The 14,600-nt window shown below is 51.9% G+C and overlaps 1 protein-coding gene across 1 annotated transcript in view; it reads left to right on the forward strand.

Annotated features, from left to right (window-relative positions):
- TBC1D2B (TBC1 domain family member 2B) overlaps positions 1 to 14,600 on the forward strand; it is a 65,216-nt gene that overhangs the window by 26,092 nt on the left and 24,524 nt on the right. Inside the window, exons 4-5 of the mRNA XM_055326178.1 lie at positions 11,598 to 11,761; positions 14,144 to 14,370. Coding sequence (XP_055182153.1) covers positions 11,598 to 11,761; positions 14,144 to 14,370 — 391 coding nt within the window. The remainder of the gene's footprint in view (positions 1 to 11,597; positions 11,762 to 14,143; positions 14,371 to 14,600) is intronic.

Genomic DNA, 14,600 nt, shown 5'->3' on the forward strand with positions numbered 1-14,600 from the left:
ATCTTTTGAAAGAGATTGGACAGGATTGGTGTAATTTCTTCCCTAAATGTTAGGTAGAATTCACCAGTGGATCCATCTGGGCCTGGTGCAAGGTTTTGCAAGGTTATTATTGTTTCAGTATTTTTAATAGATATAGGACTATTCAGATCTTTTTTTTTTCCTCATGTAATTTTTGGCAGATTGTGTCTTTCAAGGAATTGGTCCATTTCATCTAAGTTACCACATTTATGGACAGAATTGTTTATAGTATTTCTTTATTATCTTTTTAATTTCCATAGGATCTATAATGATGTCACCTGTTTCATTTCTGATATTAGTGCTTCGTGTTTTCTCTCTTTTTTTCTTAGCCTGGCTAGAGGCTTATTGAATTGATTGATCTTTCCAAAGGACCAGCTTTTGTGTCTATTAATTTTATATTGACAATTTCATTGGTTTCTGCTCTAATTATTATTTTCTTATTTTTGAATATAATTTGTCCTTTTTTTAGTTTCTTAAGTGGAAACATAGATTATCGATTTTAGATCTTTCTTTCTTCCTACTATGTGCATTCAGTGCTATACACTTACCTCTGAGCACTGCTTTGGCTGCATCCCACAACCTTTGATAAGTTGCATTTTCATTTTCATTTAGTTTAAAACATTTTATTTTTATTTTATATTTTATTTTATTTTTATTTTATTTTTGTAGTTTAAAACATTTTAAAGTATCTCTTGAGATTTCTTCTTTGACCTGTGTGTTTTTAGAAGTGCATTGTTTATTCTCCATGTATTTTGGGGTTTTCGTTATGTTTCTGTTAGTGATTTCTAGTTCAATCCCCTGTGTTCTGAAGGCATAGGATTTTTATTATGTGAAATTTGTTGGGCTGTGTTTTGTGGCCCGGAATGTGGTCTGTCTTGGTGAGTGTTCTGTATGAGCTCGAGAGAAATGTGCATTCTGCTGTTGCTGGACAAAGTTGTCTACACATCAGTTATATCCAGTTGACTGATAGTTGTTGAGTTCAGCTAAGCCCTTACTGATTTTCTGCTGCTGGGTCCTTCCAGTTCTGACAGAAGATGCTGACACTATGGTAGTTGGTCCTTCTGTTTGTTCCACAGTTTTGTCAACACTGTGGTGTTGGGACATATGCACTGAGGATTGCTGTATGCCACCTTTATCCTTCATGACTTCCCTTACTTTGAATTCTGCTCTGAGATTCACACAGCTGCTCCTGCTTGCTTTTGATGAGTGTGGTTGGCACAGTGTGTTTTTCTCCTTTTATTTTTCATCTATATGTATGTGTATTTATTTATTTATTTATTTATTTATTTATTTATTAAATTTTTTTTTATTTATGATAGTCACACACAGATAGAGAGAGAGAGGCAGAGACACAGGCAGAGGGAGAAGCAGGCTCCATGCACCGGGAGCCCGACGTGGGACTCGATCCCGGGTCTCCAGGATCGCGCTCTGGGCCAAAGGCAGGCGCCAAACCGCTGCACCACCCAGGGATCCCTATGTATGTGTATTTAAAGCGGGTTTCTGGAGACAGCATGCAGTTGGGCCCTGCGTTTTGATCTGCTCTGACCACCCCTGTTAACTGCTGCGTGTGGGCCATTGGCATTCATGGTGATTCTTGATGCAGTTGTATTAATATGTTTGTTTCTGTTTTCTGTTTGTTGCCCTTGTCATCTGTTCCTGGTATTTGTCTCCTACTCTTTTTCTGCCTCCTGCAGTTTTATGTTCTTTTATTTTTTAAGTGATCTCTGTGCCCAACATGGGGCTCAACATTGTGACCCTGTGATCAAGAGTCGTGTGCTCCAGCAACAGAGCCAGCTGGATGCCCCTGCCTCTGTGGTTTTCATTGACCATTTTACATGGTTTCATTTTTTTTCTCCCTCCTTATTAGCATATTCAGTTATACTTCTTTTTTAGCTTTTTTAGCAGTTGCTCTGGAGTTTGTAACACACATTTACTGCTAATCCAAGTTCACTTTAAAAATCACACTGTGCTGGGGATCCCTGGGTGGCTCAGTGGTTTAGCACCTGCTTTGGCCCGGGGTGTGATCCTGGGGTCCTGGGATCGAGTCCCATATCGGGCTCCCTGCATGGAGCCTGCTTCTCCCTTAGCCTGTTCTGCCTCTCTCTCTCTCTCTCTCTCTCTCTCTCTCATTAATAAATAAATAAAATCCTAAAACAACAACAACAACTAAAAAAACCATACTGTGCTGCTCTACAGGTGGGTGGGAACCTTGTAATAGCAAAGTCATCACAGCTTCTGCCTCCGTATCACTGTTGTCATGTAAGTGAGGGGGTGCATGGGAGTGTATGTCATGTTCACGTGGGGGAGTGGGGGAGTGTGTGTTGTGTGTGTGTGGGGAGCGTGGGAGTGTGTGTCATGTGATAGGGAGCACATGTCATCTACCCATGGGGCGCACAGGAGTATGTACATAGTGCATGCACGTAAGCAAACACGTCATTGGCATTATTATTTCGAACAAGCTGTTACTTGTTATATCAGACAAAAACGAGAAATCTGTATTTTACTAACCCTTCCTGTGTTCCAGATTCGTCCTTTCTTCTTGGTGAATCTATCTGACCTGGGTCATCATCTTCTTTCTAAAGAACTTATCACTCTTGCAGGTCTGCTACCAACCAGCTCCCTCCCTGTTTATCTCCAGAAGCCTCTTTCTCCTTCACTCTTGAAGGCTGATTTTGCAGAGTGCAGGGTTCCCCCGTACTGGTTTCTCTCTGCACACATCTTGTACGGTTTCCGAGAAGACGCTGATGCAGCTCTTACCTTTGTTCCTCTGGAGGTCAGGTGTTTATTTTCCTCGGACTTCCCTCCAGATTTATTCTTCACCTTCGATTTTTCTGTAATTAGGAGATGGTGTGCTAGGTTATGAGGTTTTGAGCCTCTATTTTGCTTGGTCTCTCTGAGCTTCGTGGAGCTGTGGTTTGGTGCCTGACGTCACTTTTGAAAAATACCCTCCTTGATTTGAATATGTATCCCTCTCCTCTCCATCTCCTCCTGGTGCAGATGGATGGTGCGTGTTCGGTACTTGCCACTCACTCCTTGGATGGTCTATTCTTTCTCTCCACTTCCGCTGACGCAGTCTGTCAGTTGTGCTCTTTGGTGCTGGAAGATTCTGCGGATGTGCCCTCCAGCTCACAGTCTTTCCTCAGCTATGTCTGTTCTAACGACAAGCCCAGCAGGGGTGCTTCTCATTTATCTTCTTTTAATTTCTGTCATTTTTTGGGGGGGGGTTCTCTCTTGGGGTTTTCGTCTCTCTGTTTACGTTGCCCATCTGACCTTGCATACTGGATGCTGTATCCTTAGAGCTCTTAGCATGTTAATGAGAGTCATTTTACATTCCTGGTCTGATAATTCCCGCATCTCTGCCTCGTCTGGATCTGCTGCTTTCTCTCTCTCCACATCATGTTGTTTTGCCTTGTTCCTTTTTCTAGACGGCTAGACAGGACATACCGGGAGAAGGAATGCTATAGGCTGGCCCCTGAGGAGGTAGTGGGGAGGGCCTCGGGTTCTGTGGTCCTGTGACTAGTGAAGACCCACAAGGGTTTCTCCATCTCTTCCCTTCCCTGTAGGCAGGACAGCAGGAGGGACCAGAGTTGGGGGTCCCCAAACCCAGGTCAGTGGGGCTCTATCACCCCAGCAGGGTGGGCTCTGGCTAACCAGGTCCTCCGAGGGCACAACCTTGTTAACAGCAGGGTGCTCTGGAGAATTTAAAACTGCTCCCTTCCTGTCTCCCTGCCAGAAGCCTGAAGGGACTTTCCCCCAAATTCTCTGGCAGAGCCTATTGGAACTCCTGGAGGAAACCTCACAGCACCTTGGGGGCTGGTAGCCTCGGAGGAGTCTGCACGAGCCTCCAGCGACTGCCTGTTACAGGTCGGGGTCCTGCTCTGGTGCCAGGGTGCCGCTGAGTCTCCCCTGTAGGCCCATGCTTGCTGCCTGTCACTCCTGTCTGGGGGCAGCGCTTTGCCCCATGTCCCCTGTCCCTTGAGGATCTGAGGGGATGTGTTGTCTTTTCCGAAGTTCAGCTCTCTACCTCTCTTGCCTTTGGGATTGAGGGGCTACTCCCAAGCTCCTTATTGTGGGACAGGAACCTGAATGCCCTGCTGCCTCCTTCCTGCTGAGCTGGGGGAGCTCTGGAATCAAGGTGTTTCTCCTCCTCTTTGGAGCAGCCCTCTATGGTGGCAGCCGCGGAGCCCTAGGGACTCGGCTCAGTGTAGATGGTGCTGTGGGGAGGCAGCTGGAGCTCCCTGATTTCCCGCGGGGCACCTGGGCCACATGCAGTTGGTGGCTGCGGGGACCGTGCATGTGTGGGGACATGTTTTTTCACACGGCGGCCCCATTCTTCCTTCACCTTTCTGGTGGGATTCAGACTCCTCCATGTGTTGTCAGTAGTTAAAATATAGCCACAGTTTGCACAGAAGCTGAATGGGGTGTGGCAGGGCACCTGGCCCTCAGGTGACTCGCCCTTGCTTGTCCAGTCATCTGCTGCATATCCTGCTCTTCTCTGTCCGTGCTGTCATCCCGCATTGGGAGCGTCCCTGGCCCTCTTCCACCTGCAGGGGTCTCCATGGTCTGTAGTCTGTCCTGTAGGCCCCCGTGTCCCCATGTTCTGACTCCCAGAACCACTGTGTGTGGCCACGGGATCCTTGCTCCACCAGGATCTTCATGCACTGGGAGTTCTCTGCTGATGCCCTGACCAGCTTGTCCACTCATCCAGCACCTGGGCAGGTGCTGGGGCCGGGGCTCTGTGCTCCAGGAGATGTTTAGGAGCTGCTGAGACACTGTCTCTCTGTATTACAGGCTAAGTAGTTGAGGTTAGAGCAGGAAGGTGACTCAGGTCATAGCAGGCATGTGGCAGGGCACTCAGGGTCCCCTGGTTGGAGCTAGGGGTGTCCCTACCCTCACCCCAGTGCCCATCATAAGAACATAATTGGGAAACTGTTGATTTGCCAGATTTTCATACCTGACTCAGCTAAGAGTTAAAGTGGAGCACAGGGGCAATGGATCTGTCCCCCAGGTGCTTCTGTGTCCTTGACTGTGGGTGGTTGTGTCTAGGAAAGTATGCATACGTCTCCTGCTCATGATGATGACACTCGGCGAGTTGTCAGTGGGGGCTGCCATTTGTCGCTTGCACCTCTGTGAGGTGGCCTTGCGAGAGCCATAAAGCCCGAGCGAGCGTGGTCCCCACTCTGTGACAGCTAGTGTGGGCAGGTTTCTTCACATCCTATGCATCTGTTCTCGACTGGGAAACAGGGTGGTGATCACATATCCTGGGAGCCCAGGCAGGCAGCGTGGGGTGCTGCGTTCGAGCTGCCCTTGGGCAGCCCTGGACATGGCCACACCTGTGCTGTCGTCAGGGAAACAAACAACAGAGCTGTTGTCTGTGGAAACCCTCTTGGAGAAACCCTAGTGCTCGCTTCCTGGCCCGTGGATCTTGGGTTCAGTGTTGTTTCCTTACTTATGTGAAGGTTTAGGTGGGATGCTTTGGGCGCGGGAAGCTCCTTCAGCAACCGTGGATAGTGCAGCAGTGTTCCGGTTATGAACTGACAGCTCAAAAATGATGTGTTTGCATAAATTTGAAACAGTGTCTTGTTTAGGTGCAGTCAGGCCTCAGGTAGTCAGGTCATACTCTGCTGTGCTTTCACCCTGCATCCCTGCCCCCGGCGCCCCAGGGAAAGACGTTTTCGATCCCGCGCATGATGCACACTTGCCCGTCATGCTCCTGCCAGCCTTTCCCCTCCTAGTGGTTTGCTCCTCGCCAGCCACACCTGTGTCCTTGTTGTCCTGTCAGCAAAACATGGAGGAAGCCCATGTGGACCAAAAGGAATTGTCCTTTTTTCTATGAAAAATAAGTTGAGCACTTGGGGGAAGTTTGATAGAAGCAAGTCACTGAAAAGTCACTGTGAGTGTGATGTGCTTGGGGAAAAGTTGAGAACAACCTGTGGACCCTGTACATGGATGAAATAGGTTTGGATGAGTGAGCTGATGTCTGGTGGGTGCAGTTCACCTGGGAGGAATGCCAGGGAGCACAGTTGGCAGCCTCGGCTCGAGGACGAGGCGTTGGCAGCACAGGTACTGACACCTGTAGAGGCACCTGTGTCTGTGTTCAGTTATTCTGAAATGGTTTCCTGCTTTTACCAAGCTTTCCATTAATCCACCAGCAGTCCAAGTCACTTTGGGTCAGAGAATTGTCCTCCTGAGAGGTTCAGGCTGGTCTGCATGCACGTGGGTTGGGGACAGGCGTGTGTGAGCGAGACGGGGTGGTGTGTGGGAGTTGTGTGTGGGCTATCACAGTGCTGCAGGTGGTGTGAGGACCATGAGCAGTGTCCCATGGCTCTGCAGGCATGGATGCTGGGTCTGCTGATGGGTTCTGAGCTCTGCCTGCTGTATGACTGGCAGCTCCCAGGTCCTGCTATCCCTCCTGTACAGCTGGTCCCACCCCAGCCGCTGCTCTCTATAGCCAGCCTGGGCTTGGGAATCATGGCCCTGCCGCTTGTCAGCTGTGTGGTGCTGAGCCAGTGACCAAACCTCTCTGGGCTTGACATTCCCCATTAGTAAACGTGTGTGTGTGTGTGTGCACATGTGTGTATGTGCCCTCTCGCTGGTGGGTGCGAGGCCCGGCTCAGTGTCTGTACTCCTTGTGAGTACTCAGGACGTGGTGGCAAAGGGAGCTAGTCCTGCGGACATGGCCTTTGCTCTCATGACAGTGTCTACTGAGCCAGTGGGTGTGGTGCAGGTGGTGGCCAAGGAGACCAAGCTAGCTGGGAGCACATGCCTGTCCTGCCAGGCCCTGCCCTGACCCTTTGGTCTCGCTTCCTGCTTGAGCCTTGGACCTGGTAGGAATAGTGACTTGTGTGCGCTGCTAGCCATCCTGGAGGGATGTTTCAGTTTTTTGCCAGCTGGAACCCTGCATGCAGAGGTTCGATGCATCTGCGGAGGCCATTCCCAGAGCTGTGACGTATTTATTTGTGGTTTTCCTTGCGGGCACAGCTCTGTGCAGGAAAGACAAGGTGCTAAAGCCTCAGTACAGGACTTGGAAAAACTGCTAAAACTCTTCAGTTTTTAATGGATGTTACAATGTGGGGTGCACTGTTTGTAGGGTGGGAGCCGACAGCCCTCGTGGAGTGTGAGGGCCTGCTCAGTATGCCCGTCCAGCAGCTCTCTTGACCTCAGCCATCCCCGCACTCCATGTCCAGGGCCATGCATCACAAGGGCCAGAGCCTCATGATGTCATGCCACCAAAACTGTTATAGGCCATTAGGCCTGGCCAGAAAGTGTGGTCAGTCACCTGGAGTGCCCGAGATGACCTCAGGGGATGTCAGTGCCTCGTCCAGGGGTGTAACTGCCCATGTTTCCTGTTATATTTAGAGCTGGGAGCTGGGAGGGGTACCTTGTCTGCATCGTTTGCAGGTCCTGGACCCTTCCATCGCAGGGACCCTACTCTCAGTGACCCGAATCCCTTCTTCCCACCACCTCAAGCCTTTCAGAGGCTCATCATCACCATCAGCTGAAGGCCATGTTGTAAACATGGGCTTGGAGGTCCATTGGGCTCATTACTGTCGCTGGGCTGCTGAGCTGCTTTCCATTCTACAGACACAGGTGCCCCCCACACCCCTGCCTCAGGCCGTCCCCCTACTGGGTGCGTTCTCTCTCCTAGGAGTCCCAGCCATGCCTCAGAGCAACCTCACTCTGCCCCCACCCTGAGCTTCTCCTCCACAGCTGTCCTACTACTGGTCAACCTTATGTTCCTCTGCATCCAGGCCTGTGGCCTACCTCCTGCTAGAGCCCGTATGTCCCCAGCACCTCATGCAGCCTTGGGCATGTGTGGGGTGCCCCAGCCTGGTTGGGGAAGGACTCACAAGTGACGGGACCCAGGACCCTCCAGGGGCAGAAGTGCTTGGTCCCTGCACCTGTCCTGCTCCGTGTGAGCGGCCATCTGCCCCAGGGCTGGCAGGTGCTCTTGGGGCCATCGCTGTGCTTGGTCTCCTGGGACAGGGTTTGCTTCGCATGTGCATCTGTCACTTTTTTTTTTTTAAGATTTTATTTATTTATTCATGGGACACAGAGAGGCAGAGACACAGGCAGAGGGAGAAGCAGGCTCCCTGTGGGGAGCCTGATATTGGACTTGATCCCAGGACTCCAGGGTCATGCCCTGAGCCCAAGGCAGACTCAGACTCTCAACCACTGTGTTTCCATGTGTCCCCCATACAGGGTGGGGCTGAGGTGCCTGCAGGTCAGAGCTGGCCGCTTGTGGCCCTTAGGAAGGACAGTGGTGGGTGGGGTGTCACGCATGAGGCCATGGGTGCAATTAGGGGCCAAGCCAGTGATCACTGCCCACCCGCCCTGGTGTGCTGAGGTGTGATAGGGGAAGCTCTGCAGGACGACGGGTCTTCACTTAGGTCTTAGCACACGGAGGGGCTGCAGAGGGAAAGGTGGGTGTGCGGCACTGACCACAGGTTTCCCAGAGTCGCCAAGTCTGCATGGCTAGGAGCTCGGGTTCTGGGTGCCAGGGGAGGTGGGGGCCCGGGGCGGAGGGGTGGGTGCAGGTGTCGGGCTGTGGGGAACTGGTGGGGCCGCACCTGCCTGGGCATTCGCCAATGACACGATCTTTACTTCGAGGGGGTTTTGAGTGTTGAACGTGGCTGAGATGAGTATGGACACAGAAGTAGGGCAGAATTATTTGTCCACGTTAGGTGGACGGGCACGCGGCAGAGGGCCTTTTCCATGTCACTCTGTCGGCAGTGAAGCTGCTTTAACCATAGATGTGACATCCCAGACTTGCAAGCTGGCCCAACTGTGCACTTTAATGAGAAGGGGTTTTTCACAGCCCGTGGCTCTTCGCTCTGGCTGCTGCAGCAAATCGCCACAAAGCAGAGCCGGGGAGCGACCTGAGTTCTCCTCCTGTACTTGGAGCCCGAAGTCCAAAATCAGTCCCAGGGACTAATGTTAGGGTATCAACCGGATGCTTCTGGAGCCCTGGGGCTGTGGTGCTTGCACACCGGCCCGCCCCTGAGGACACGGTGATGCTCCCCATCTTGAGGCCCTAAATCTCCTCCACAGGCCCTTTCCAATTATTTCTGCATTTTTACCATTTTAGACAGTGTGTCTGCATCCTTGTGAGACTATATCTGAAGAGCTCATTGTTGCTGGGGGATGGCTGTGGCCAATCAGAGGGGCTGCGCCCTACTGGTGACCCCAGCATGGCCTGTGTTGGTCACACATCATAAATGTGCGTGGAGAAACTGATATGAAATACATAAGTTTGGAAGCAGCTGTTCTTGTATAGATGACTGGCGTTTACAGACACTTGGGGCCGAATGTGTGGTTCTGAAGTTGCCGTCGGCTGCTACTAGCTTCTCACTGTCTGTTTAGGTCTATCATTGAAGCAAAGTGGCACAGTGCTTAGGGGCACAGAGGTCTGGCTCAGGTTTGTCACTCGAGTGGGTCTTGGAGGAGCGAGCATGGTCTGAGAAGGGCCCCGAGCCTCTGCCAGGAGGGCCCCGTTTAAACAGCCATGAGCTCAGTGTGTGCGTGGAGCGGGCGGGATGTGAGGCTTGAGGACAGTGTGCTCAATGGCCTCCATCCCTGCAGAAGCTCTGAGCCAGTGATGGGCTCCGTGGTGTTTCGCTTACTGAGTTTTTGCTTTGAGTCTGCTTCCTCACCTGGGGCTTGGCACGTGGTGCCTCCTTGCAGAGCAGAGGGCGAGCTCCGCTTTGTGCAAGCAGCCTGGCCACGGGGCAGAAGTGGGGAAACTCCTAAGTTGTGTAAACAGCTGTTCCTGGCAGCATCCCCGTCTACTCTTCCCAGCTCTTGGTTCCTTCCTGCACTCACCCCTTTGAGAACCAGGGTGGAGAGCTGGTGGTGACACCTCCAACCCGCAGTGCCGTGTGTGAGTGGCAGCTGGAGCCGCCGTGGGGGCCGCGTGCCCGTGCACAGCCACCTAAGCAGCCGGCGTGCCAAAGAAGTGTATCAGGCATGTGTAGGCGTGTCCTTTTCTTCCCGAGCAGCTGTTTGTACAGCTTCCTGCACAACTGCCATCCTTGTAAAACACCCTGCTTGTTGCGTGCTAGCGGGCATCTGCGAGGACATGCCACAGTCGCCAGTGGGAGAGACCTTCAGGGACAGGCAGCATGTGGACGGTGCCGTACGCCATCTGTCTGCCAGCCCCCGCGTGGCCCCAAGTACACGCACCAAGAACTCACGGGCAGGTGTAAGTCCAGGCCCCCAGGGCTCTGCAGGAGGCAGTGGTGGGAACCTAACCAACCTAACGGTATTAATAGTTTCCCTGCAGTCTTCTATCTAGAGCACTTTAATATAGTTCAAATCAGGTGAAAACAATGTGCTTCGTGAACCCACCAGTGTTGAGAAAGGACCGCTGTCAGTAAGGCTGTCACTGGTCTGCCTCCCACAGCCTCACTCTGTTCCCCGCTGCTTGTCCACCTCAGGGAATCCCACATGGTGCACATTTCTCCCTCCCCTTGGCTTTAACCACCTCATCGAGGTGTAGTCACCTGCAGGAAACTCAAGTGTGTTAGGTGTTCAGGCCGATAAATTTCCAAAACCATTCATGGTCGTGTAGACACCTCCGTGATGGAGATGTCGGGCGTTTCCATCCCCCTGTGGCCACCCCTGGTCTGCCTGCTGTTGCTGTGTGAACAGGGTAGTGCTGTGTGTGGTCTCATGCTTGTCTTCTTGAGAAAAAGCGCCATCTTTGTGGGCTCCTCTACATGTCTTATGGTTCATCCCTCTCATTGCCGAATAGCGTCCAGTACACATGGATACGTCATAGCTGGGCCACCCACTCACTGGGGATGCGTTTGTGGCTGTGAAGAATCAGGCAGCTGTGACTGGCCACTGGCAGGCCCCACATGCACACACATCTTCTCATTTCTGCGGGTAAACCCCTCACTTGGGGTCGACTACTGGCTGCTCCACTGCATGGGTTAAGCAGTGGGGCCATCGTGCTCCTGCCACAGGCCGCACACCCACCTCATTGCCTTGGCTTCCTGGAGGTGGCGAGGTCCTGCATCCCAGTGTTCATAGTCTTACCACATGTGTGGGTACGGCCTCTCTTACCAGAATTACCTCAAAGATTTGAAATGCTGTCATGTCACACACATCATTTTTCTATTTTCTTCTTTCATTCAGCATCTCAAAACCCTGATCCCCATGACACGTGGGCTGTGCCAGCGTGTCCCCAGAGATAGGAATGTGTCTTGGACTCTGTGGCTCCCGAGCACCTGGCGGGAGGTGGGCACTTGGTGGGCACTGGGTGCTGGGCCACCACGTCCACCTGGTCCGGGTGTGAATGCTGCAGCGGTGGGTGCTGCCCTCTGTGCCCTCATGCCCATGCCCAGGGTTTTGTTTGGGACATGCTGGGTCTTGAAGTGGCCTTCCCTTCACCTGAACTGGGTATTGCCAAATGTCCCCCATGTGACTCCTGTGAGCAGTGCCAGCTGGTGTCCCCTCCATCCACTTCCTCCCCAATATTTGATGTTATCATAACTTAATTTTTGCCAGTCCTATTTATGTGAAATTACATTTTATCTTATAGCTTTTTAAAGAACTCGTTTCATTTCTCCTAACAGAAATTCAATGTCGTCTTTCCGTCCTGGGAGAGGACATGGCGACAGTCGGAAGAGTGTGTTTTATACCAATGAGGACTGGGAGCTTTTAGACCCGAACCCCAAGGAGCTGGAGGAGTCGATGGCACAAGAAGAGCGGAAGAAGCCAGCCCCTGAAGGAAGCAGAGGTATGGACATGGGGACATGCTTCCTGTCGCCCATCCTTCTCTCTGTGGCCCGTGCGGTGCCTGAGACCCCAAGGTACCAGGCTTTTCTGGAAGCAGGAGGCCCTTTGGGGATTCACATCCTCTCTGTTGGGGATGAGCCCCAAGGGCCTGCAGAATGACCATCCAGTCCTGTGGCTCTTAAAGCCTCTTGGGACGTAGAGCATCCAGACATCATGGTACTCTTTGTGGATAGATAGATTTTTTTTTTTTTTAAGAAACCTTTTATTTACAGAAACCTGTAAGGAACATGAAAGTAGAACAATGAGGTTGGGGTCCTGGTGGAGCCTGTGTTCACTGTCCGTGGGGTCGTACATTCTAGACATCTGTATGTTGCATCTCAATATTTTATTTTAGATCTATCTCTAAGAGATAACAACTCATTTTAAATTACGGCAGCGTCATGATTGTACTGAGAAGCAGGGGTAGTAAATCTAATCTAATCATCTGAGCCTGCACTCTTTCCATAGCTCCATGCTCATGTCCCCAGTCAGGTGAGGTACTGACAAGACCTGCAGGCAGGTTTGCTTGCTGATGTGCGTCACCCTCTTCACCTCTGAACAGCAACCCGTCCTTGTCTTCCCTTTGCCTTGGCACGTGTGTGGCAGGAACATTTGCCGTGCTGAGGAGTCTGAGAATTGTGTTTTTGTGGGTCCCTTCTTGCCCTCATGTGCCCTTCATGTGGTTGCGGGGCTGAGGCCTGCCCAGATTCAAGGCTGACTTAATCAGGACAAGGATGCTCTTTGGTGGGTGTTCAGGGCAGGTGCCCCTCATGTCTGGCTCCCTGATATTGAAAGGATCAGGGTTCAAGTGTCATCAGCCCAGCCCCGTCTGTACAAACACTTGTGATGCTTGTCCAGGGACCCATGAGGGAATATTGATGTTTCAGTGTAAAATGACAATCATTTTGAAATCCTGCCTCATGCTTGATTCTCAGGTGGGCTAGCAGGAGGAGGCAGGGCTGTAGGGTATGCTTATTGGGAGGGCGTGTGTTAACTACAGAAAGTACTCGTCCTGTACCCCTGTACCCCAGAGGATGGCCTGACTTGCTGTCCTGGGGAGCTTCCCTGTGCTCGCAGGGTCGTCGTCTGGGAGCTGCAGCCCTGTGGGACCCTGGAAAGGGCGCACATGAGCAGGAACGCCCCAGAGCAGGGGGACTTGGGTTCTGGAGGATTCACCACGTTAGCCCCAACTTCTGGTAGAGGCTCCAGGAGAGAAATGGAAGGGTGGGTGGGTCGGGTCGGGAAGGAGAGGTCTGCAAGGCTGAGGGGGAGAGGGGGAAAGGGGGAGGGAGGAGGAAAGTCCCAGACATGCAGCCATAGGGCATCCATGGACTCGATCTCTCTGATCCCTGGACCCTGCCCATACCAGCTGCAGGCATCACCACAACCCCATCCCTGTCCCCCTATCACTCATCCCGCTCCATCTTCTATCCCCCATCCCTGTCCCCCATCTCCTGTCCCCCATCCCTGTCCCCCCATCTCCCATACCCTGGCCCTCATCCCCATTGGTCATCTTCCCTCCCAAGCAGCCACTGATTGTCCTGATGTAAGGACAGGAAAGTATCTGCCTGTTTTCCAGCTTTATGGAATCTGTATCATGTGTTCTGTTTCATGTTGCCTCATATTCTAAACATAAATCTGAATCCATCCACAATACTGATGGATTTATTTGGATCCATCAGTATTTTAAAGACCCATTTTCAAGGTAGAGAATGTAGTTCAAGCATGTGTTCACAATGAAGAAAATGTACATTCAAGGCGGGGTTTGGCTTTCTTTCCTTACTGAGAAAGACGAGCAGGAGGCGGCCACAGATCCCAAAGTATCTGTGCATCCCACCCTGGGAACCTGTCTGATGGCAGGCGGGGGCTCTGGGAAGGGCTCTGTGTTTGCGGGAGTTCAGAGCAACTGCGCTCCTCCCTAGCCTATGTCTCTGTCCTCTTTGGTCCAGAAATGGGTAGTTGACACTGTGAACTGACCTTCTGGGTCTTGAGCGAGCTGTCGTGTAGCCCTGTCCTAAATGTCCGGTCCGTAGCAGGACACTCTGCCTCTTCTCATGCGTCATGGGCAGAAATTGAGCAATCACAGCCAGAACGTTTTCTTTAAAAGGGACCATGTGACACATCTAATAAGGAAGGATCCAGTGTGGGGTCATCTTTGAGTTTAGGCTCAGTTTTCATGGAGAACGTGCTGGGCTGAGAGGCATCCCCACCCCTGCCTATGCTCTCCACGCTGTGAACGCAGGGCATCACAGAGGATGGCAGGTGGGAGGCTGATGTGTGTTACTAGAGTTTCCAGAAGGATGATTTGTCCTGCACTTAGAAAACAAGGTTTGTTTTTATGTAGGAGTCACTGGCTCAGGATTTCCCTTTGATTTGGGACGTATTCCCTACAAAGGAAAGCGCCCGTTGAAAGACATGATCGGATCCTACAGAAACCGCCATGTCAGTAGCGAGCCTTCAGCTGAGGGGGTGCAGAGTAGCAGCAGCAAGTCCGCATCCGAGGTGCAGCTGCAGGTCCAGAGCCAGCAAGAGGAGCTGGAGCGGCTGAAGAAGGACCTGTCCAGCCAGAAGGTAACCATCCCTCCTTGCCTGTGTGTCCCCTGCCAGCCTCTCGGGGCCCCTGAGTGTCCTGATCCCCAGAGGAGGATCCCCTGATCCTCCTGAAGCACTTGATGCTGTAGGCCCGCATGCCACTAGGTTACCTGTTCAGAGAGACTTAGGTTCCCGGGGGGTGGACCACCAGTAGGTCAGGGGAGGGAGGGTGTCTCGGCCACCGCTTCCACTCCCGCATGATGTTGGTT

Source organism: Nyctereutes procyonoides, unplaced genomic scaffold (genome assembly GCF_905146905.1).
Source record: "Nyctereutes procyonoides isolate TBG_1078 unplaced genomic scaffold, NYPRO_anot_genome, whole genome shotgun sequence".
In the NCBI taxonomy this organism is placed as follows: domain Eukaryota; kingdom Metazoa; phylum Chordata; class Mammalia; order Carnivora; family Canidae; genus Nyctereutes; species Nyctereutes procyonoides.